Source organism: Carettochelys insculpta, chromosome 5 (assembly GCF_033958435.1).
Source record: "Carettochelys insculpta isolate YL-2023 chromosome 5, ASM3395843v1, whole genome shotgun sequence".
NCBI lineage: Eukaryota > Metazoa > Chordata > Testudines > Carettochelyidae > Carettochelys > Carettochelys insculpta.
In genome coordinates, this window is record NC_134141.1 from 4,770,295 (window position 1) to 4,792,143 (window position 21,849).

At 42.8% G+C, this 21,849-nt stretch overlaps 1 protein-coding gene across 2 annotated transcripts in view; it reads left to right on the forward strand.

Moving 5' to 3' along the window:
- The window catches only part of GAK (cyclin G associated kinase), a 102,618-nt gene that overhangs the window by 47,566 nt on the left and 33,203 nt on the right, over positions 1 to 21,849 (forward strand). For both annotated transcript variants that reach the window (XM_074994568.1, XM_074994569.1), the window contains 8 exons: positions 1,300 to 1,422; positions 3,661 to 3,794; positions 4,495 to 4,689; positions 6,265 to 6,382; positions 14,576 to 14,655; positions 15,057 to 15,250; positions 17,883 to 18,041; positions 18,708 to 19,193. In XM_074994568.1, coding sequence (XP_074850669.1) covers positions 1,300 to 1,422; positions 3,661 to 3,794; positions 4,495 to 4,689; positions 6,265 to 6,382; positions 14,576 to 14,655; positions 15,057 to 15,250; positions 17,883 to 18,041; positions 18,708 to 19,193 — 1,489 coding nt within the window. The remainder of the gene's footprint in view (positions 1 to 1,299; positions 1,423 to 3,660; positions 3,795 to 4,494; positions 4,690 to 6,264; positions 6,383 to 14,575; positions 14,656 to 15,056; positions 15,251 to 17,882; positions 18,042 to 18,707; positions 19,194 to 21,849) is intronic.

Here is a 21,849-nt window from a genome sequence, read left to right on the forward strand (position 1 = left end):
CCCACGAACCTGACCTCCAGATTTTGCAGTTCAGATCCTATTTGCATTTTATGGAAATCTCATTCCCTAGAGTGAGAACCTGAGTCTAGCCATAAAATATACAGTTCCTCAGACATATTTAAAGTGTCTGTTGCCCATGCAGTAACATCCTGAGACTCCTTGCCTTGGGTGAAGGTACTGTGGAAATTGGGGACTCCAAAGCCTTCAGTGACCTCCTGAAGTTTGTCAGGCCTTATTGTTCATTAGCTTGTCGGTGTCATTACTTGTTCCATTGAAGTCCAAACCTAACTAGGGGTCTGAACTTGTCAAATGCTATTGCTCAAGCTAATTCTGATTAGGCCCCCATCAACGGCCAGCGGTGTTTGGAAACCTACAAAAACAAGGTTATCTTCAAACACTAGAAATGTATCCTGAAAAAGAAGCTCTTTGTTCTTCTTCAAGTGGTCCCTGTGGGTGCTCGACAGTAGGTGTCGGATTCACCTGCTGTGGAGCACCCACGGGGACTCATCTCAAAGAACCATCGTTATTACACAAGTGAGTAACTTCTCTTTTCACTGAATTCAAGAGGCTTTCCCTTTTCATTTTTATTTGAACCTCATGTACCTGAAGGACATGCTGCTTAAATCTTTCCAAGTTAATAATGCAGGGCAAAAAATGCCTCTGATACAGTCATGCTACAAATGGGACTCATTGATATATTATTATGGATGCCAAAAGAAGATCCGTTCTCCATTTAGAGTATCACACTGGGTGAAAGTAGCCATATCATAAGCTAACAATATTCCCATCTTCCAGCCTGCGTAAAGGCTCACCTTTCACACTCATAGCAGTGTTATGGTCACAAAGGAACACAACATGCTCACTATTCCAATACTTTGCTTACTAGCGCTTGCAAAATGGATGTTCCCTCATTTGTTGATTCTCACTCCCATGCTTGTCCACCCGTACGTAACTTTCTCCAAACTTACTTGTCTCTTGCGTTTGTTACAGTTGAAGTTAGTGCTAGTTTTGAAATCCTTTCCTGGCTTATTTTAAGCCCTATTCTAGTATAATAGCTTGTGGGTGTCCAGAACCTGCCTAAGTCAGCGGAACTCTCCGTTCTGCCAATTTTTTCTGACCCTGACATTCAGACAGTCCCTTGTGGAGGATTACATAGTGCGTTTGGGGGTGAGTCTGCTCAGTTTGTTCTTGGATTGAATATTGACAGATAGAGAACTCCAGTTTGTTGTTGTGACGTCTTGTATGAGTGGTGTAATAGTCAATTTATTTTCTGACCTCTTACCCTGTTCCCTAACCCAGGTTTCTGAATGCGGCTGGCCAGCAAGACGTGCACCAAATCTTCACAACCTGTACAGCATTTGCAAGAGCATGCATTTATGGCTAAAGCAAGATCACAAAAAAGTTTGCATTGTGCACTGCCTTGTAAGTAGTAGGTACATCTGACATTTTTCATCTAGGCCAGCTATAGCTATCAGTGGAGACTGCAATATTAATCAGCTCTTGTCTGAGTCACACAGTTTTTATTGCTCTAAACCAATTCTGTAGTGCTCTACCTTTTAGAAGGAAAAGGAGCTGTGTGGTGAAGTGGCTTAACTTACACCAATTTGGTGTTCAGTAAGTCAAGAAGAAAAGTTCGGTATGCAGGTTGAACTTCTCTAGCCCATCGCTCCTCTGATCTGGCAACATCCATAATCTGGAATGATTTTACTTAGCTGGATGACCACTTATCATGGGTATGGCCAAGTTTCCCACCGTCCCATAAAGCTTGTTTACAGCCACCAGTGCTGGCGTTCAGTGTTCTGTGCTGTTATTTAGCTGTAATTTATCCCTAAATGTCTTCTGAGAGTCCCATAAACAGTGGAAGGGGTGGTAATGTTGCTAGACAACATTGACTTCCTGTGGGCTGGCACATTCTCTTGGTTGGCACCAGTCAGGTCTTGAGAGTGCTGGACTAGAGAGGTTCAACCTGTACTACCTTTTTGCTTCCTGTGCATGTATCAGGAAAAACACTTTACATGAGGGATAGAGATGAAGTAGCAGTTGTGTGAAAGAAGTTCTACTTCTGTCCTTTCCTGAAAACTTTGTTGCCTGCTATAATCTGCAGTTTTGTCAGTGGCATTATTTATATACCCAGTGAATGCCACGGTGTCAAAGGATTTTTTTTTTCTCTTGCACCCATTTGTTACCAGTTTCTGTCTGCTGTATTTTATGAAGCAGGTCTTTGCACACAAAAGCTTATGCTCTAAAATATCTCGTAGTCTATAAGGTTCCACAGGACTTCTTGTTGTTCTCGAAGATACAGCCTCACACGGCTACTTCTGTGATACTTACCTGCTGTATAAATTACATTTGCATTGTTACAGAATTTGACCTAGAGAGTTCCATGAAAATTCCCTGTGCTTGCTGCAAGTTTCATATGCCTTAAGAGCTGTAATGTTTAGAATATTTCAAGATGAATTCTGTCAGTAGTTACCTATATTTAGTTAGCCATCTCTGATATAAAACATGGAGGTAATTTAAACTGCATAGCATTGCTACACAATAATTGAAGGCAGGAAGTGAGCACTGTATGTATATGTGTATATTTTAAACATTCCGGAACAAACCACTATTGTATGCAATTCCCTTGGTGTGAAGTGAGTGAAGAGACACATGACCTATCAAGAATAGAACAGGAATGCTGTCTCTAACTGAAAGGAAGAACTTTTAAATTATTTACCTAAACTGGGTCTTTTCCAGGACAACTTAAGTTAATGGCTGTCCCTTATTGGAAAAACCCCTATTTGTTAGTGATCACATGTGTTCAGGAAATGAGTTTAGATCTACGATAGTACCTCCAATAGTATAGTGTCTCTAAATACCATGCAAGAGGCACTGTTTCAGGATTGCTTCAGGAGCAATATCTCATTAGTTAGCACCACTTCTTGCAAAACTTGGTGGAGATCCTTCTTTAACATTACATGCTTCAGCCTTTTTTGAGATGTGATATTGATGAAAGCTTTAGTGAAGCTTGGCTGCAGGCCACTGATTCCATATAGTACTGGCATGAAGTCTTTGATTTTAATAGGGATGAGCAATACCTGCCATATGCAAATCTCAGATTCTTCTTACTATAAGTTCTTTTGTTTAGAAACCAGGAAGACAAAAGAAGTCTCTGAAATGGTGGCTTGAATTGTAAGATAAAGTACATTTCCTAAGCAACTGCATGAGCTTGAAGTGTCTTTCCCGCTAAAGATGTGATCCCAGAGCTAAAACAAACTCAGGAGAGCTGGATTGTGTGTAAATATCCTGATCATAGTTTGGTTGATATTTTTCTGTAGATATGAAACAGCATGCAAGGAGCTTGGAACACAAAATTAAGGATCAACGTAAAAGATATATAACTTTCAATTTATTAACTGCTTAGCTTTTGTGTTTCATCTTTAAACAAATTTAATTTTCACTGTTAAAGAATTTGCTTCTGATCTCACAGTTTTAAGATATTACTTAACCTGTGGCTCAAGAACTAGCCATTATCAACTTGAATTATGCCTAGTTCTTAGCTTGAAATAAAGGATGTGAACTTTAAATTTGGCTTCTTGTGTAGACAGCTATGCCCTTTGTTAATTTTCTTAACATTTTTAACTACGTTTAATAACATTAGGTCACAATTTTTTATAGGACGGAAGAGCAGCATCTGCAGTTGTGGTCTGCTCTTTTTTATGTTTTTGCCGTCTCTTCACTACTGCGGAGGCTGCGGTTTACATGTTCAGTATGAAACGCTGTCCACCTGGCATTTGGCCTTCTCATAAAAGGTACTGTATAAATCTCTTTTCAAAGCATTGTTGAAGCATATGAACATGCAGTGTTTAAAAAAGCACATTGATTTGTGGGATGAGGTAGTTGATTAAGGAATCCACACGGCAGGATGACAAAATCTTTGCAAAACCAAACAAGTCACCTATAGATGTGGGTAAATTTTGAATTCTGCAAGATTTTTTTTTTTCCCGTCTGTTATTCATATGATCCTAGTTACTGAACAAGTCAACACGATGAAAGTGAACATACTCTTCAGACTTACAGAAACCCAAAATACTAAGTGCTTGCTTGTAGTCAGTTCATTTTCTATTTAACTAATAAGTAGATATATGCTACTTTTAAGTGGTACATTGTGTCTTCTGTTTTGGCAACTGTAGTTTGAGATTTTCAGATGTACTGTATTTAGATTCTGTAAAAAAACAAAAAAAAAAACAAAAAAAAAAAATTGCAATCCAAGTAACAAGTGACCTCACTAAAGCATCTGCCAATAGATCTTTGCCTTGCGGATCAGAGAGATTTCTGAAAAAGCAGGAGCATAGCCTAGCAAACGGCAGAGGAGTGAGATCGCACAGTTTGGACCTATTTTAATTTGATTTGGCTTGGTTAAATTTTGAATGGGATATTTACAGTCACGCAGTAGCTTGCGAATCCTGCATTTCTAGCCTTTTTTTCAATGAATACCTTGTGTTTTGACAGGTATATAGAATACATGTGTGACATGATGGCAGAAGAACCCATCATTCCTCACAGCAAGCCCATCCTTATCAAATCCATTATCATGACACCAGTTCCTCTGTTCAGCAAGCTGCGAAATGGCTGTAGGCCATTTTGTGAAGTTTACGTTGGGGATGAAAGAGTGACCACTACCTCACAGGAATATGACAAAATGAAGTAAGTGCCGGTTGTAACTTGTTTCTTAAATTGTGAGTTTTCACTCCTTTTTCTGGAGTGGTTTTAATATAAAATCATTGCTGCCAGAAGGGACCGTGCCAGTGTAGCGCATACGCCTCTTGTAGAAACTCTGCTCTGAAACAACAGGTCTGTTTTTGCCTTTGCTTGGGGAGGGCTTGGGGGGCAGAAATTGTGGCACTCTACCCAAGTTCTGGCTGTAAGCCCCAACTCCATCCACAATCTCAGAGCAGCAAACAGTTAGCATTCAGACTGACAGTTAAACCCTAGTATTATGGGCTGTGCAGAGGATCAGTAGAGCCAAGGTTAAGGTTGTTCCCTGTGAAATTGTGTGTGTTTAGTCTGTACATCCCGTTTTAAAACTGGGCCATTTAAAATGAGATCAGGAACTCGTAAGAGAGATGAGTAACTTTGTTTTCAGCTTCAGCTCTATGAACAAAAATAGCGGCTCAAGTGGGGAAGGATAGTACTGAAATAGCAGCAACTCCCATTTGATTTCAGACGCCTACATCTTTTCCCCACCTGGTCCTTCAGTTTGAGGAATTGCCAGTTTATTTTCCTAAATCCACTTGGGCTCATACTGTTCTACAACAGCAGCTCCTGTGACCACTTCCAGGAGCAGACTGGGGTGAACAGGGTGCTGTAGTTATGGCAATTTGAATGTGGAAGTGTCATGGTTATGCTTCTGGGAGAGTCTGGGACCTAGGTAGGAAGAGAATTGAGAACAGTGGCAGACAATTGTAATAGTTTCTTGGATGTTCCAAACTCTGCTGGCAAGGAGGAATGGAGAAAGATTCTATTGCCACTTGAAGGTTAGACCTGCTTCCAGGAGCTAAAAGTAGGGGGAGAAAAATGAGGTTGCACTTTCTAAACTTGCTGAATGAGGAGAGCTTCCCAGGGAGATGAAATGAAAAAGTGGTAGGACTACATCTCAGTGATGGTCTTTGAGGAATCCAACACATGCACATTAATTGGTGCTATCGCATTGTGGCCTTCCGGTATGCCCCTGACACCTTTCACATGCCTGCTCATACCTCACCTGCAGCTCTCTGCAGCTATGAAATAGATTTTGCCAAGGGGAAGAGCCAAATGCTGTCCTTGAGAAAAGGGCATTGGGTGTGAAGCAAATTTGGGGGATAAGGCATCAAACTGCACAATAAGGAAAACAGTAGGACCAGGCATTAGGAAAAATCAGTGTTTTGCTGCTCTGATGCATGCAGTAATGTGGTGACAAGTTTCATGGTCAGGTCAAGAGTGTGGTAGCAGCAATCTGATTCTTTGCCACTGTGCAGCACAGGAGACTGATCTAGATGGCCCCCAGTCTTCTGGGGGAGATGAGCAATATATATGTTTCCATAAAACATTATTCTTAAAGTTTTGATATAGTTCAGAAGGTAAGTCCTAATTCCATGTGGGGATGGGGGTAGAAGGATGTAGAATCTCTAGGTTGCATACAGAGATCTGAAGTAACCAGACCAAACAGGTGTTTGAAAAAGTATTTGGGTTTTTTAAAGTAGATGTTCTTGAAACTTTGCATGAGATGTACTTTGTCTTCAGGGACTTCAAAATTGAGGACGGCAAAGCTGTAATCCCATTGGGCGTAACAGTGCACGGCGATGTTCTCATTGTGATCTATCATGCCAGGTCGACATTAGGAGGCAGACTCCAAGCCAAGGTAAGAATATTCTTAAAGGCACATTTAGAGGGTTTATGTTTTTGCAATGCAAGACAATCCCCCTGGTCTCTTTCATGGTTACTGTGTTCTGCAGTATGATGTTTGACTTAAGGGGTTTAATTGTTTTCCTTCTGTGCTTTCATCTTCCTTTTGAGAAAAGAGCTTGCATTTGTTTGTTTGGCTAATTCATTCTCCCCTTTCAGTCCTGTCATGATGTGCAGCCATGGGTCAGCATACTGATGACAAATGTACAGTTAGCTGCTCTCTTTGCAGCATTTTCTGGTAAGCCAGCATTTCAATAGCTGGTAATCATCCTTCATGTCTGGGGCCTGGAGCACTTGCTCCTTGCTCCTCCGTGCAGTTCTGCTGACGTTCCTTATTTAAGAGTGGCAAAATTAAAACTTCATGTTCTAGGCAGGAGTCTTCATTTGTTAATTTTATTTCCCACTGGAAGGAATCTTGGTATATTTTAATGTGTGAAAGTCTAGCTACAGTATAGTACATCAATTACCAAAGATAAATCAGTAAAACAGTCTTAAACAGTGACTTTCTTGGTTGCCTATAGTTGGTTGGTTAAGACGGTGATTACAGTTCTGTATAATGTTTGGACTCCCTTCCTGCTGTTGTGCCTTTAAAACTGGAATTGTGTTTTTGGATTTGTTCTGTGATACAGCATCAGACTGAAGTTGTACGGACTGCCTGAGAGCTCACTGCAACAGAGGCCATCTCTTTACCCTTTTGTGGGGAGTGCATTTTAGACACAGAATGTCACATTTGGACTCCTCAGAATTCAGATCACCTAAGAAGTGATTGATTTGCTCGAATTGGCACTCATTTTCTTAAGATGTGAAATGAAGCCACTTGGACTATGATTGTCACAGTGTGTGGGCCTAAAATTAACATCTAAAGTGTACATTTATGAAAAATTAAGCCAGTTAGAAACCTAATAGCACAGTACAGACTAGCTCCCTTTGAAGTCAGCATGTTTGATCGATGTCAGCATGTCTAAAAATGAGGATATTTTCCCCCCCTTCAGCATCCTTTTTGCTGCCTTGCTTTACTCAAACCATGGAGTGCCCAGCTTCTGCTAGCTGTGCAAACTGGATAGCAAGTGTTCCAGCACATTTGACACTCAAAGCTTGACTTCCTTCCCTTTCTCCACCACAAAGGAGCTGGTCTGTCCTATACTTCACCAAAGTCCTGGTGGGGCAATCTAATCATACACCTCTCGGCCAACTTACGTGGTAGTGAATTTTTTTTAATAGCCAGAGCATAAAACCTCCAACTGGAACAGATATTGGAGCCAGTAGCAATGTGGAGTTTCAGGAATTGCCAATGTAGTACAGATTAGGAGGTCCATCTAGTCCCGTGTCCATTTGTGGTTCGTTCCTTGCATAGTCTCTCTTTCTGGCCTTCATTCTGCAGGAGACAGTATTTTTGCTTCATAATTTTTCTTTCAACTGGAAAAGCTAACGTTTTTCAGGCTATGAGAGCTAATTATTAAAAATTCTATAGTGAAGTCTGGACATACGTGGAATATTAAAGTATACACATTTCAGGATTTACATACCTTTTAGAATTCAAAGAATTCTTGTCACGTGGCTTCTGAAACAATATTTTAACATGCAAGTATAATGGACCAAAGCATTTGATCTCAATATGCAAATATTTTCATACTGATGGAAGTTAGATTTTCAGATTTTTTCCACTATTGTATTTTCCTACCACACATTCTTCACTCAATCTGTGAAATTCCTCCATCAGATTTCTTAGGTTTGCTATGTTTCCACGGGAATCTTGTTTCAGTGATACTCAGAATATGGTAGAGGCCAACCTAAGCTGTCTTTGCCTTTCTGAGCAAATAAGCAGAAATTGTCTCCATATTGGAGAAATCCAAGACAGTTGTTACACAAAACGATAGCCTTCCATGAGACAAGTTTAGAGAAGGTATTCTATGGCTGGATTAACTCTTAGTAAGTAAAGCTGAGCCAAAGCAAATATGGATATCTAATCTCTGAACTCTGTCTTAATTGTAGCAGATCTGATCTATTCTAATTAAATCAAGTGGTTCAATCTCTGGTGCTGTTGAAACTAGAGATGTTTTATGGGGATGGCTTGCCCAAGGGCATCACCCAACCCTCCCGCTTTGTCCAAACTGGGAACAGCACTTTCACAAGGAGTCAGTGGCATGGTGAAGTGATTGCCAGTAGTCATATGGTAGTGGTTTCCAACTAGTAGTCTATATTGGATGACCAGCTGTCTATGATGGAGAAAGAGTGGACTTGATTTCAGGATTCTGTCACAGAGGTTGCTGGAGACCTGGGATTAAGGAAGATGAAGCAGCAGCATTGGATTACAGAGGAGGCCATCAAATTATGGTAGGGGGAAAAAAGGCAAGGTGCAGACTGGACGTTTTGGTAGGTCAGAATAGTGTCCTCCATCAAAAAATGAAGCCAGCAGAAAACAGGCTGATGACATTAGAGGAAGTGATGTTTGCAGTCAAACAGTTACAAAATAATAAAGTACCTTTTATGGGTAATATTTAATCAGAACTGCTGTAGGGTGGAGTTTAGGTCATTGGCTTTATAGCGTTTAATTAAAAATTTGGGAGCCCCAACATTCTTTCCAGAAGATTGGGAAAGAAGCTATATAATCCTTTTTTTAAACAGGTCAGGGGGTGGGGGTGTGTTCCACTGACTTACTTATGTTTGAATAACGCTGCTGCCAATATCAGGGAAGGTGTTTATGATCATACTACTGAACTGACTGAAATCCAGGTGAATCTGCAGTCCATGCAATATATCAAAAGTGGCCAAACTTATGCTCTGAGCCATATACAATCACCTTCAGGAGACAGGGCGCACCTGCTGGGCTTGGGGCTTCAGTCCCACTTTATTTCAAGTCCCAGCAGGCCTGAACTCCTCCCCCAACCTTGATGGGCTGAAGCCCCAAGCCCTTTCACCCCATTGTAGGGCAGAAACTCCAGGTTTCCCCAAACATTCTGGTAGGCAGGGCATGCGGAGTGCTTTGCTCTAACTTTGTAAGAGCTGCATATGCCTCACAAGCTTCTGTTTGGTCACCCATGGATAGATATCTCTTAAATGGCTTTAACTATTACTGGCATTTGTGTGATTATGGGGACTTTAATGTCCGAGATGCAAATTGCAGGGCAAGAACTCTTAATAATGGTAGAGTCTAGGTACTCCTGGATGGGATAAGTGAAATTTCTTCACCAAATAGGCAACAATCCAACAAAAAGGAATGCCATTTTAGATTTAGTGTTAAATTGCGAGTACCTCAGAGACCATCTGGTTGTAGAGGACAATTTTGGTTCCAGTGATCGTGAGCTAACTGAGTTCAAACTGAAGGTTAGACAGCTGGGACTTCAAGCAAGGTCCTTGATGTCAAAAGGGCAAACTTTACGAGAGTTAGTTAAGGAAGTGGGCTGAACTGAAGAACTCAAGGATCTGAACATGGATGTAATTCCAAATCTGAGCAAGTTGTTTAAACTGCCTGGAGTCTGCTTTCTAAGCAGGAGAAAAAAATCATGGGGAAGGGTTATACACCAGCCTAGATGAACAAACATCTCAGGTTATTAAGAGAAAGCAAAAAGCCTACCAGGCATAAAAGGAAGCAGTGGAGGCTGGAAGATTTAAGGGGAATGTGAGAACTGCCAAAAGAGTTGCACCTTGCATAGGAAATTAAAGCCAACAGTAGAAGATTCTTAGCCATATAATTAGAAAGAAAACAAGGAAAGATGAAGTGAAATTGCTAAGCATAGAGGATTGGGTGGAAGTTATAGATCATTTTAGGCATAGACCAGAGCCTAAACAAACGCTTGCCTCCATTTTAATAAGAGTAACAAGAAGCTTAGGGACGTTGGCAGGGTGACTAGTGGGAGTGAGGAAGTGAAAGTAGAAATGACCACATCTGAGGTAGAAGTCAAGCTAAAACAAGGTAATGACCAAATTAGCGGACCTGGGTAATCTCCACCCAAGACTGTTAAAGGAACTGCCATGTGACATTATGAACCAATAGCGAGGAGTTTTAATGAATCCTTTAAAGGAGCAGGAGTCCTGCTTTGTGACTGGTGAATTCCAAGTTTATTGCTGATGTTTCAGAACTGAAAAGAAAATGACTAAAGAAATTACATGCCCACTAGTTTGACCTCAATTATTTGCAAGGTCGTAGAACAATTTTTGAAAGAGAAAGTGCTTAGGAAAATAGAGGTAAATGGTAAACTGGGATAAAACACAGCATAGTTGTACAAAATGTAGATTCTGACAGACCAAACTGATCCTTCTTTGAAATGATACTGTGGAGGAGGGGGTAGTTCAGTGGTCTTAGCATTGGCCTGCTAAACCCTGGCCTGTGAGTTCAATCCTTGAGGAGGCCATTTAGGGTTCAGGGCAAATAGGTGTCAAGGGATGGTGCTTGGCACTGCCAAGAGGGCAGGAGAGTGGACTGGATGACCTCCTGAAGTTCCTTGCAGTCCTATGAGATCCATATCTCCATACATTTTTGGTGGGGAGGAATAGCTCAGTGGTTTGAATAGTGGTCTGCTAAACTCAGGCTTGTGAGTTCAATCCTCAACAGGACCATTTAGGGATCTGGGAGAAACAGATTAAAAAAAAAAACAGGATGGTGCTCAGTTCTGCCAAGAGAGCAGGGGACTGGACTCAATGATCTCCTGAGGTCCCTTCCAGCTCCATGAGATGTGTATCCCTATATACTCATTTATATTTCCTTTGCCTAGAAAATTAGTTACATCTTATCTACTTGGATTTCAGGTCCATATTGGAAGTGATTAGGCAAATTGGAGAATTGAATTGAAAGGTGGATAAAGATCTGGTTTAAAGGGTCATGCTGAAAGATAAATGGGAGGCTACTAATGAAGTGTCTCATGAATCAGTCTTGGAACCAATCTTATTTAACATTTTTATAAGTGATCTTGGCACAAAATGTGGCAGTCTATTAAAATTTGTGAGTGACTTAAAATGGGTAGATATTGCCAATGCAGAGGAGGACCAGAATATCCTACACAAATTTTTAGATGACTTTGAAAACTAATATCATAGAAATTAGATGAAATTTTAAAGTGCAAGGAGCAGGGTCTTGCTCTAAATAACAAACAATAATTTTTGCTGTAAGCTAGGACTTCACCAGTTGGCAACAAGACAAGTGGAAGAGGAAGATCTGGGTTATTGGTTGATCCCAATATAATTTGAGTTGCTAATGTAATGTGGCCATAAAAAAAGGATAATGTTGTACTGGGATGCATCTGGTGAGGTATTTCTGGTAGACATAGGGAAGTGTTAGTGCCATTATACAAGGCATTATGCTGGTGAGACCTCATGTGAAATATAGTGTGCAGTTTTTTATCTGTTGTTTAGGAAAGATGACTTTAACTTGGAATAGGCCTGGAGAAGGGCCACCAGCACCCATCTTAGGAGAGGAGACTAAAGAGTATATTAATTTGGTAAATGCTGCTTGTCATTATCCAGTGCAAACACATCAACAGAAGGGGAGTTAGCATATATGTACTGTTCACAATACATTTACTGAAACATCCTTTTTAAAAATAACTCTCTGTAGCCAGACAGAACCCCCGCTTTTTCTCTACTCCATCTTGTCTCTCTTGGGTGCTTCAGAGCACCAAAGGGTTAAAGAAACAGCTCAGCCCTGGAATGCCTGAGAGTGCAGATGTGCTTATCTCAGCCACAGTCTTGATGCTCCAGAGCTGCAACAAGAGACAATGGGCTAATAAACAGCTGGGCCTCGGACTGCCCTTGGCTAAGCACCGTCAGTTGATTCGCTTACACAAATGTCCCAGACGAAGGAAGAATCTCCGGCCCATAAAGAAAGAATGCCCTAAAATTATCTCCACCACACAGGTGCGAACTAAGCCCTTGAACTCCCTGTGAGAACCAGTGCCTCGAGACGAGTGAATTCAATTGGCACTCTTCTGAGATAAGGAAGAGCGTACGTGACCCAATGGGTATAAAGAAGGGCCTGGCAGACCCCCTAATTGAGCTCCAATTACCTCTACCTGCCGGTCAGGAGGGTCTTTGTCTCCCGAGGTCCTTGTTATTTAGTGCTTCTTCCCGAGGGATTGAGTGAAAACGCTGGCCGTGCCATGTTGGTAATGCAGGGGTGAGAATAAGACCTGTAAAGTGTATTGCTTTCCTTTTGTTTTCTTTGTGCACATTCAATAATAGATCTATGAATTGTTACATGCTAGCTATTGGCAACTAAAGAACAAACAGTAAACCTTTGTAATCTTTGTAACAAAGTATAAATCTTGTAAGCTTGCAACAAAGTATATGTATCTTAACTCTTACGGTTACAAGAGTACAAGTCTCCTTAGTCAATAAATAACTGGTTAAGCTGTAACCTGACTCTCCCTGTTACTGTGCGAGCCAAACACAACACAAAGAACCTAGCTGCTTTTCAGCTGCAGTTAGCCTGGTCATTGGTAAGAGAGTGCTAAGAGCTGAGCGCTGAGTCGTGCTGCCTCCTCAGAGCAGGCTCTCTGGGGCATCCGTCAGCCACCCTGGCTGCCTGCTGCAAAGGGGCTTTCACATCCTAGCAGTTAAAGGCTCGGGTGTGGGAAGCTCTCAGTGCAGCCGTTGGGGCACCCATCAGCCTGTCCTGGCTGCCTGCTGCGAAGGGACTTTTCCTGTCCTAGCAGTTAAAGGCTTGGGTGTTAGGACCTTGGGGCATCCGTCAGCCTGCCCGGGCTGCCCACTGCGAAGGGGCTGTCTGTCCTAGCAGTTAAAGACTCAGATGAAAATAAGGGCACAGGTGGTATCTTACCCGACCATCGGCTAACACTCTTGCAGCTCTACGTCCATTTTAGATTTGTGTTTCCGTGAGGTTTGACACTGCAGTGTTGCAAATATTACAGCACGTGTCTCTGGCTAATACTTCTGTACTTCCTCCAAGCTTTCTTAATTAGAGTGAGAGGAAATGCTGAGTCTTGGGAACGCATGCTGTGTTTTACCGTCATCGTACACAGGTCTGAGCAAGAGGCAGTGATGTCTGGAGTGGGAGCATTGCAGGCAGCGGCAGGAAGCTGTCTCTCTCTTTTAGTCTCAGGGTTGCCTGCCGGGAGCCTGGCCTTAGGTTTGTGATGAGATTCCTGAAAAGCAGGATTGCCTTCTGTGCTCCCGAGCAAACTTTCTTCCAGAACTGATGTGTGTGCATAGATAAAACCCAGTTACTTAACACTGGTGTTTGCAGAAGGGAAAATCCTCTTGTCTTTCAGCAGAAGAAAGAGCTGGGTAAGTTAGGTGGATATCATGAATCTGTTTATTACACAGGTCCCTGTGAGATTGAACACTGGTATATTGCACTGGAAACAGACATAAGCTCTTGCATACACAATACTAATGTGTAACATATGTACTGGGGTGTTGACAAACTTTTGCTTGATGAATACAGCTGGTTCTGTTTAGGCTGTTTTGGCTCAGTCCTATAAGTGTTAGTTATTATGAACAAGCTACTGAAAGAGCCAGAATTCTGGCCTACAGAATTACGTATTGTCTTCTGAGGCAAATTAGGGGTTTGTGGCCAGTTCAAGTGTGGGGTCCCATACCTGCCCTTCCTCCAGCAGTTCCCCCAAGCCTCTCTGGTGCTTAAGCTGGTGTGTAGAGGGCTTGCCCAGCCAGCCTTGTGCTTGTGCTGAGGAGAGGGGGCTTGCCCTGCATTGCCTTCCCAGCATTCATGCAGGGGAGCAGGCTTGGGGCTTGAGGGGCTTCCCTGTTCCCTAACAGGAGTGTGAGGCACAGCAGGTCAAGATGGGGTACACCCAGTGGTCTGGGGCACCTGAGCACGGGCCCCATTGGCCCAGTGGCTAATCCACTGCTGCTTGTCTTGTTTAAGAATGCTGCATTAGCTTTTGAAGATGCTTTTCCCAACAAGTACAGATATACATGAGATTAGAATCAGGGCCTTGTGTCTTTATTTCTGAAGGTCTTTCTACAAAGACATTACCAGCTTATTTGGAAAAATAGAAATAAGTAAGTCCAAATTCAGCCATGCCAAGAAAAATGCTACATGGAGCTACTGTATGTTCAGAGAAGCTGAACTGAAAGACGATAGTACCATCATTAATGTAAAAAATTCTTCCCACCAACATGTAAAATAAGATAGAGAATTTTGCAGTTATTCTGTGTTTTCTCTTCCCCATAGATGGCTTCAATGAAGATGTTCCAGATTCAGTTCCACACAGGTTTTGTACCCCGAAATGCCACCACAGTGAAATTTGCTAAGTATGTGAACAATTTACTGAATACAAATTGCAGACAGTACTTTTCAAAATATTTTAGTTGGCAGATGAATAGATCTAGGGGAGATTAGGTCTTTTGTTAGAGTCGGAAATGAGTAGCTTTCATTTTTAACCAAGTGAGTCCTGGCTTTTGACTGACCACATTTTACTTGAGCCTACTTTTCTGAAGGGTTTTCTTGAAATTTTTCCCACAATAAATCATACCATTTATGATTAAAATAGGGAAAGAATTAGTAAATCCAACTGGTTTTATAGTGTGCACGTCAGTTCCATAGACATTAGTTGCTTTTGTTGCTGGAGTCCACAATAGTGTGTCAATGGTCTCATTGAATATTTGTCTTGAAAGTTTTTGACGTGTGATTTTATTACATCCGCGTGTTACAGGTACGATCTGGATGCTTGTGATATTCAAGAGAAGTACCCTGACTTGTTTCAAGTGAATCTAGAGGTTGAGGTGGAGCCCAGAGACAGACCCAGTAGCGAACGAGCGCCATGGGATAACTTGAACATAAAGGGACTGAATCCCAAGATTCTTTTCTCCAGTCGGGAGGAACAACAAGAAATTCTATCAAAATTCGGTAAAGCTTAATTTTGGAGCCATTAGAAACTTGACCCTGTGTCCTATCCTTTTAAACATTCTAGTTCTGGACTCCTTAGTTACGTCTACAGTAGAGTTTTGTCAACAAACATTGCTGAGCGTCCACACTAAAATGTGTTCTGTCGAACTCAGCACTTCTTTTGACAGCCATCTGTCTCTCCCCCCTGAGGCAGAAAGCCTTTCTTGACAGAATCTGTTGATAAAATTCATGGGGATGCTCTGAGGGGCCCTTTGTTGACAGACAGGGCTTTTGGGTCACCAGCCAGCCCTGTCTGCTGTGCTTCCAGTTGGCCATTCTGTTGAGAAAGTGGCTGGGCATTCCGGCCACACTCTGTGAAAAGAGCGGATCAATAGAGAGATCCACTTTCGTGTGTGGCCGCAATCTGTTGACAGAAGTTTTATAGAGAGATATCTTTTGACAGTAACTTCTGTCGACAGAGCTCTGTAGAGTAGACGTAGCCCTTGTGTTTAGTTTTCAGAAACAGACCTTTAAAAGAGATTTTTTGTGAATAGCTGTGCAATGCCCTTGCCTGTTACAAAGGAATAGGAGTTTTCCCCTAATACACATTGAACCTCTCTCATCTGGCAACATTCATAATCCAGCATAATTTTAATTAGCTGCACGGCCACTTATCATGGATGTGACCCAGTTTCCCGTGGTCCCATAAAGTTTGTTTGCAGCCACCAATTCTGGCTTTGTGTGCTGTGCTGTTAGTTAATTGTAATTTACCCCTAAATGTCTTCAAAGAGCCCATCACCGAATAAATCATTTTATTAGTCTTTCAAGTGCTACGTTTCTACTGCTTTGTTTCTAAGAGCCCAGTAAGCAGGGGGAGTGGTGTTAATGTGCGAGAAAATGTTGACCTCCCGTTGTCCAACAAATTCTCTCGTCCAGCACCGGTCAGGTCCCAAGCGTGCTGGACAAGAGAGTTTCAACCTGTACTACGCTGTAATTAGTCCAGTCTTCCCGGCATTGCTTTCATCTCTTCCCAAAGCTCTACAGCAGTGCTCAGCGACCTGTAGCGCCTAGTGGCACACTTCAGCACTCACCATTTCACAGCACACCCCGTGTGTGTGTGTGTATGTATATATATAATATATATAACCCAATCCCCATCCCCTCCTCCAGACCCAGGCACCCCCAGCTCCCCACTGTAACCCACTCCTCCTCCCATCCCCCAGATTCGGGACCCCTCTTCCCCCTGCTCTGACTCAATGCCAGTGACTCACCAGAGCCGCTGCCATGGACTTCTCCCGCCAAGCGGCGAGGTGTGTGCGCAGAGTGGCAGACGTCACTCCCAGCATGTGCGTTTGAGGCACACAAAGTACTGCTTTGCGGCACGTAAGTGTATTCCGACACATGCGTTGTGCAGTACTGCTCTAGAGGCCCTGTTTGAAGGACATATCAAACAAAAACATGTGGCAGTTGATTCCTTTGCCTCCAAAACTTGGGGAGAATTCCCTCAGCTTTTGCTGATTAGCTGAATTTACACCTTCAGCAGTGCAGTTCAAAGTGTTCTAGCATTCTCCAGCTGGGGCCTTTCCTGCTTGTCATTCAAAATATATTTCTCTGGAGATGTTTATTGAGCATAGGCAGCGGAGTTACAACTTTCTTTCTGTCCCTGCATTAGTGAATATCCATTGTTCTTGAAGGCATCTCCTTTTTTTTTTAACATGGCATCTTGTCCTGGTCATTCAGCTTCCAAGTTCTAGGTACAATTTAGTAACTCTTACCGGTATGTGTTTTTCTTTTTCTTAGTCATATTAGTTCTCGTGTTGTATGCCTTCCTCCTTCCTTTAATGTTCCCTACCATGATTTGTATTTAGAGAATAAATTAGATCTTACCTTTATTGTCTTTATCATTTAAAATTGGCTGCATTTGCCTTTTTTTTCCTCACTTTTTTCTCTTGATCTGGCATAATCACTTCTCCCCTTTTCCTTTTTTTTTTTTTTTTTTTTTCTTTTCAGAAGAGTATATTCCTACCAGGGTTGCATTGTGTATTAAGTCTTGTCATTCTTTCCTGACTAAAATCTCCCTTTTATAGTGTATTCTAGTTAGGACATTCAACTACATTATGTTGGGTTTCACATTTTGTTAGCTTCACTGATCCGGTTCTTTTTAGCTGTTTTACTGTGGAGGAAGGGAAACTGAGGGATCTTTCTGTTCCCTGTGTTTTGAAATGGCTGAAGTTTGTTCTCAGCCCTCCAGTCCATTATGTTCTATGTTGTAATATCTTCAGAGTGTTACTGGTACGCAGTAAAGGACCAGAAATTGAAACGGACTTGAATAGAATCATATAGGCTTCAACAGAGGATGTAAAACTCTTCTAGAATATATTAAGGCTGTACCGTAATTTAATTTGACTGCTTTTATGTGTGTGGCTGATGAGGGTTCATACTCTACCCTAAATTCACAGCTGTATGGGCTTTTCCTACAGAGAGAATAGCAAGTTGCTCATGAGTGGCAACCAAGAGTTAAGCCCTGACTGCCCACCTTGTTCTATTTTTTTAAGTCAATTACTACCTATGGCACATTAGGATTGACAGTCAGGATCTTTTTAATATTAGAAGTGTACAGCTCAGGCTTTTGGCTTGAAATTCCATCTGACAGGTAAACCCGAGCTGCCCAGACAGCCTGGCTCAACAGCACAGTATGAAGCAGAAGAGTCCAAATCCGAGCAGTCTCCTGAAAGCCTACCTACTGAGCCAGAGTCTCCGCAGAGCAGCAGCACTGATGCAAATACCTTCTTCCATACTCTGGATTGGGAAGGTAGGTGAAGATACAAATCTCTGCTGTGATACCTCGGCTGTCTCCCCCATGCTGGGGCTGTGGTGCCACTGGCGAAATTGCTGCTCTGAAACCAGTAGTAACACCAGCATTACAAGGACTTTTAAACCATAGGTTACTCATTGTCCTGCAGTAGAGTGTCACACTGAAGGCTCTTCCTTAGTGTCCCCCTCCTGTCCCTGACTCCAGTCGTAGCTCCTTGCGGAGTAGGAAGGGTAAGCTTTACTTGTGCAGCTACAATAGTTGCACATGTTGAGTGGTGGAGGAATATACTTCTCAACGGCATTTCTGGTGCATGTGCTTCTTGCAGTCATAGCAATTCTGCTCCCTTGGCATTGTCTTTGGGGAGGGAAGGATGTGCCTCTGAGGATGGAAGAAGGTGGAGGAAGGAGATGAGAATTTGTAGCTAGGGCTCATTAGCAGCAGTGCTGGTTTCTAGTGGCTGGAGGATAAATCTGATGGAAAACAAACGCTCCCCCTACCCACTTTCCCTGAGCACTTGAGCCAGTGGCAATTCAGTTTTCCATCCCGGCCCACCTCCACCTTCTTGTTCAAGGGACCTAAAAGTTCCCACCCCAGTTGAGCAGGAGAATCTCATTAACCTAAATGGGTTATAAAAGGGCAAATCTGTTTGTTTTCATTCAACAGAAGGAAAAGACCCAGAGGCTGGAGCAGAGGACCGTTTGTCCAAAGAGAACCATCCGGGGCTGATCGATGACAGGGATGAAAGCGAGCCTTCGGATGAAGAATTTGCTGCATTTCCTAGGGAAGGTAGAGCAGAAGCAGCCGAAGACAAACCCAGTCCTCCAGAAAAAGATGCAGATTTATTTTTTGAAGCCAATTTTGAAACTCCATCTGCCCAACCACAAGAGCCTCACTTGGAAGATCATGTAGATTTACTGGGACTAGACTCTGATGTTCCATCAGAGCAGAATCAGCCTGCCTCAGAGATGAAGAGTTCATCTAGCAATGCAGACTTACTGAACAATTTGTTTGCAGGTAGCACATCGCAGATTTCAGAAGAGTCTACCGGGGACCTTTTAGGCGAAGGGGCAGACTTCTTTTTCAGCAGTCAACCACAGCCTTCAATCAGTAACCAGAGAGTATCTCCACCCACAACATTGTCTTCTGCTGGTATGTAACTCAATTCTATTTAGGAATTGACAGTTAGTATAAAGAACTGAATGAGGAAACAATTATTAGCTACTTTACTGTTTTTCTGTTTCTACACTCTTAGTACCATGTGTTGAACTATACCAGAGAGCGTTTTGCTCTCCATCATCAGTATGTATGAAAGGGGCATACAATTCTCTCTTTGTCTGTTTCTTCTGACCAAATAATTGCTTCATCATTTAGCAACTTTTTATGTTGTTCATGTTTACAATAAGGGACTGTTGGAAAAGCCCCTTTAGTCAAAGAATGACAGTAGTAGTGTTGTGTTTTTCCCTGTTCTCATGTCTTTGAAGTACAATGTAAGCTGAGTTTTACACCAATTCATCTCTCTGTTGAAAAATGAGTATTTTTGGAAAGCAAAACATTGCTGTCCTCCATGCAGAAATGTCTGTTTTATCTTCCTTTCTGGATCCAAGTCCATAGAATATATATTGCTGATAAAGGGAAGACTGCCACAACAGGGAGAACAAATGACCCATTGCTTCTTTACGCTTTTTCAGAGATGGATAGGTTGGCATGAGGCAGCTCAGTCCTTGCTATCTGAGCCTTGCACTTATATACAGTCATATATCCCTTTCACAAGATGCAGGAGGTCCAGGAAGTGTTACTGACACATCACTAAAGAACTACTGGATGTTACTAGTCTGATTCTTTGACTGTGTGTGTGGACAGGACTGGGCTAGTGCTAGGTTTTAGTCTTCACATAGTTCAGCACCTGCAACTGTGTAAGACTCGTGCAAGGAGACTGTAGTTAAATGAAACGTTGCCTGCCTGATCTTTGGAATGCAGCTTATTTTGATTTATGTAATAGAACTCCTGCTTTCCGTCATTAAGAGGGCAAAGATCCATCAGTTAATTCCTAATTTAAAATTAGTTCTAATGCAGAATTTCTTCAAGCCGAATGCAGCATTAAATGTTCCTTCAACCCAATTTTTTTTGCAGTGTCATGACTGTAAATGTTGTTCTAAAAATATCCATGTTAAAATGACATCACCTTTCATTGGGAATTAATTAAGGGGTCTGACTTAAATGCCAAAAAGTCACCCGATTTGGGCTGAAGGCTGGAATTATATGCTACCTTGCTACAGTCTAGATAATGTGCGTGTTCCCTGAAATATTTATGTACTGCTTCATTACTGCTGAGCAGTGTGAGTAATCAGATTATTCACAGTAAGCATTTTTTCATTGCCAGGAGTTTCATTGCCAGGCTAGTCAGTGCAATTTATTCTTGGGTTATGCCCTCTGTATGGTATCTTAGCTGTGGAGAAACAAGTCCTAAGGCAGCTTTGCTGAATTACAGGAGTGAGAATATTGGATACCTTCACTGGCTTTCTCATTTGAGAGTCTGTACCTGTGTACTGAAGCACAAGGCAATTGTATATGCCCAAGGATTCAGTGTTCAGGATAACATGCTTTTTGCAGGGGTGGGGAACCCTTTTTTTCAATCGGGGCCATTGACCCAAAAACAAAGCAAAATTGCTTGGTGGCCGCGCACAGCCTTGCAGCATGAAAGCTGTGGGTTGGGGCCCGAAAGGAGGTGTTCAGGGTGTGGCAGGGGTCTATGGGCTAGGGCAGGCAGGTTGAGGTGTGGCAGGAGGTGAGAGCTCCGGCTGGGGGTGTGGGTTCTGTGGTGGGGCTTGGGATGATGGGTTGTGGGGGGTGTAAGGAGAGCTCTGAGCTGGTGCAGGAACTTGGGGTGTGGGAGGAAATGCAGGCTCAAGGTTGGGATCGGAGGCTGGGGTGTGGGAGGGAATGTGGACTCTGGGCTGGGGCCAGAGATGGACCAGGGGGTTAGGGTGCAGGCTCTGGGAGGGAGTTCCAGCAGTACTTTGGGCTGTGGCAGGCTCTGAGCCTGCCTTGGCTCCTGCAAAGCTCCTGGAAACATTTGCCTTATTTGGCCCCTGTGAAGCGAGGCCAAGCAGGTCTGAGCTGTGCATGCTGGCTATGCATTCAGGCACCACCCCTGCAGCTCTCATGGCCAGAGTTCCTGGCCAATCAGAACTGCAGAGCTGGTGCTGGGTATGGGAACAGCACATGGAGCTTCTCCGATTACCTCTCTACGTAGGGCTGCAGGGACATGCCAGCAAGTCAGTGCTCGCAGCTCCAGCCCTAGGGTGGGAGGCATGAAGACTTGCCATGGGCTGAATGCAATTAAGCAGCAGGTCAGATGCGTCCGCTGGGTTCCCCGCCCTACTTCACAGCATCCTCTGCAATATCAACATGTTTTCTAAAGATTCATCAGGGCCGGTCACCACTCCTGGATTCTAATTTTTGGAGTCAGACTGGCAGAAGTCTGAGTTCTTGAAATGCTTTGACCTTTCAGGGCAAGAGGTATAAGGCGGAGATTGAGGCATGGCTTCTGTTGGCCATCACATACCACCCCTGCTGGGTATAAATACCATTCCAGTTACTTCTGTGCTTGACAGTCCTCACTGCAGAAGCTTCCTAATAAATACTGGGCTGCTGCCTTCTCCAGCGCTTGTCAGCACTCTGTGTGTTCCTGTATCACCTGTAGTCCGGCCTCCCCAGTCCTGGGACTATTGTGGTTTGGTTTTGCTAGTTTAACCATTCACTTGCTACAATTCTTCTGGTGCTTTGGTATTCCTGGCTTGTCAGT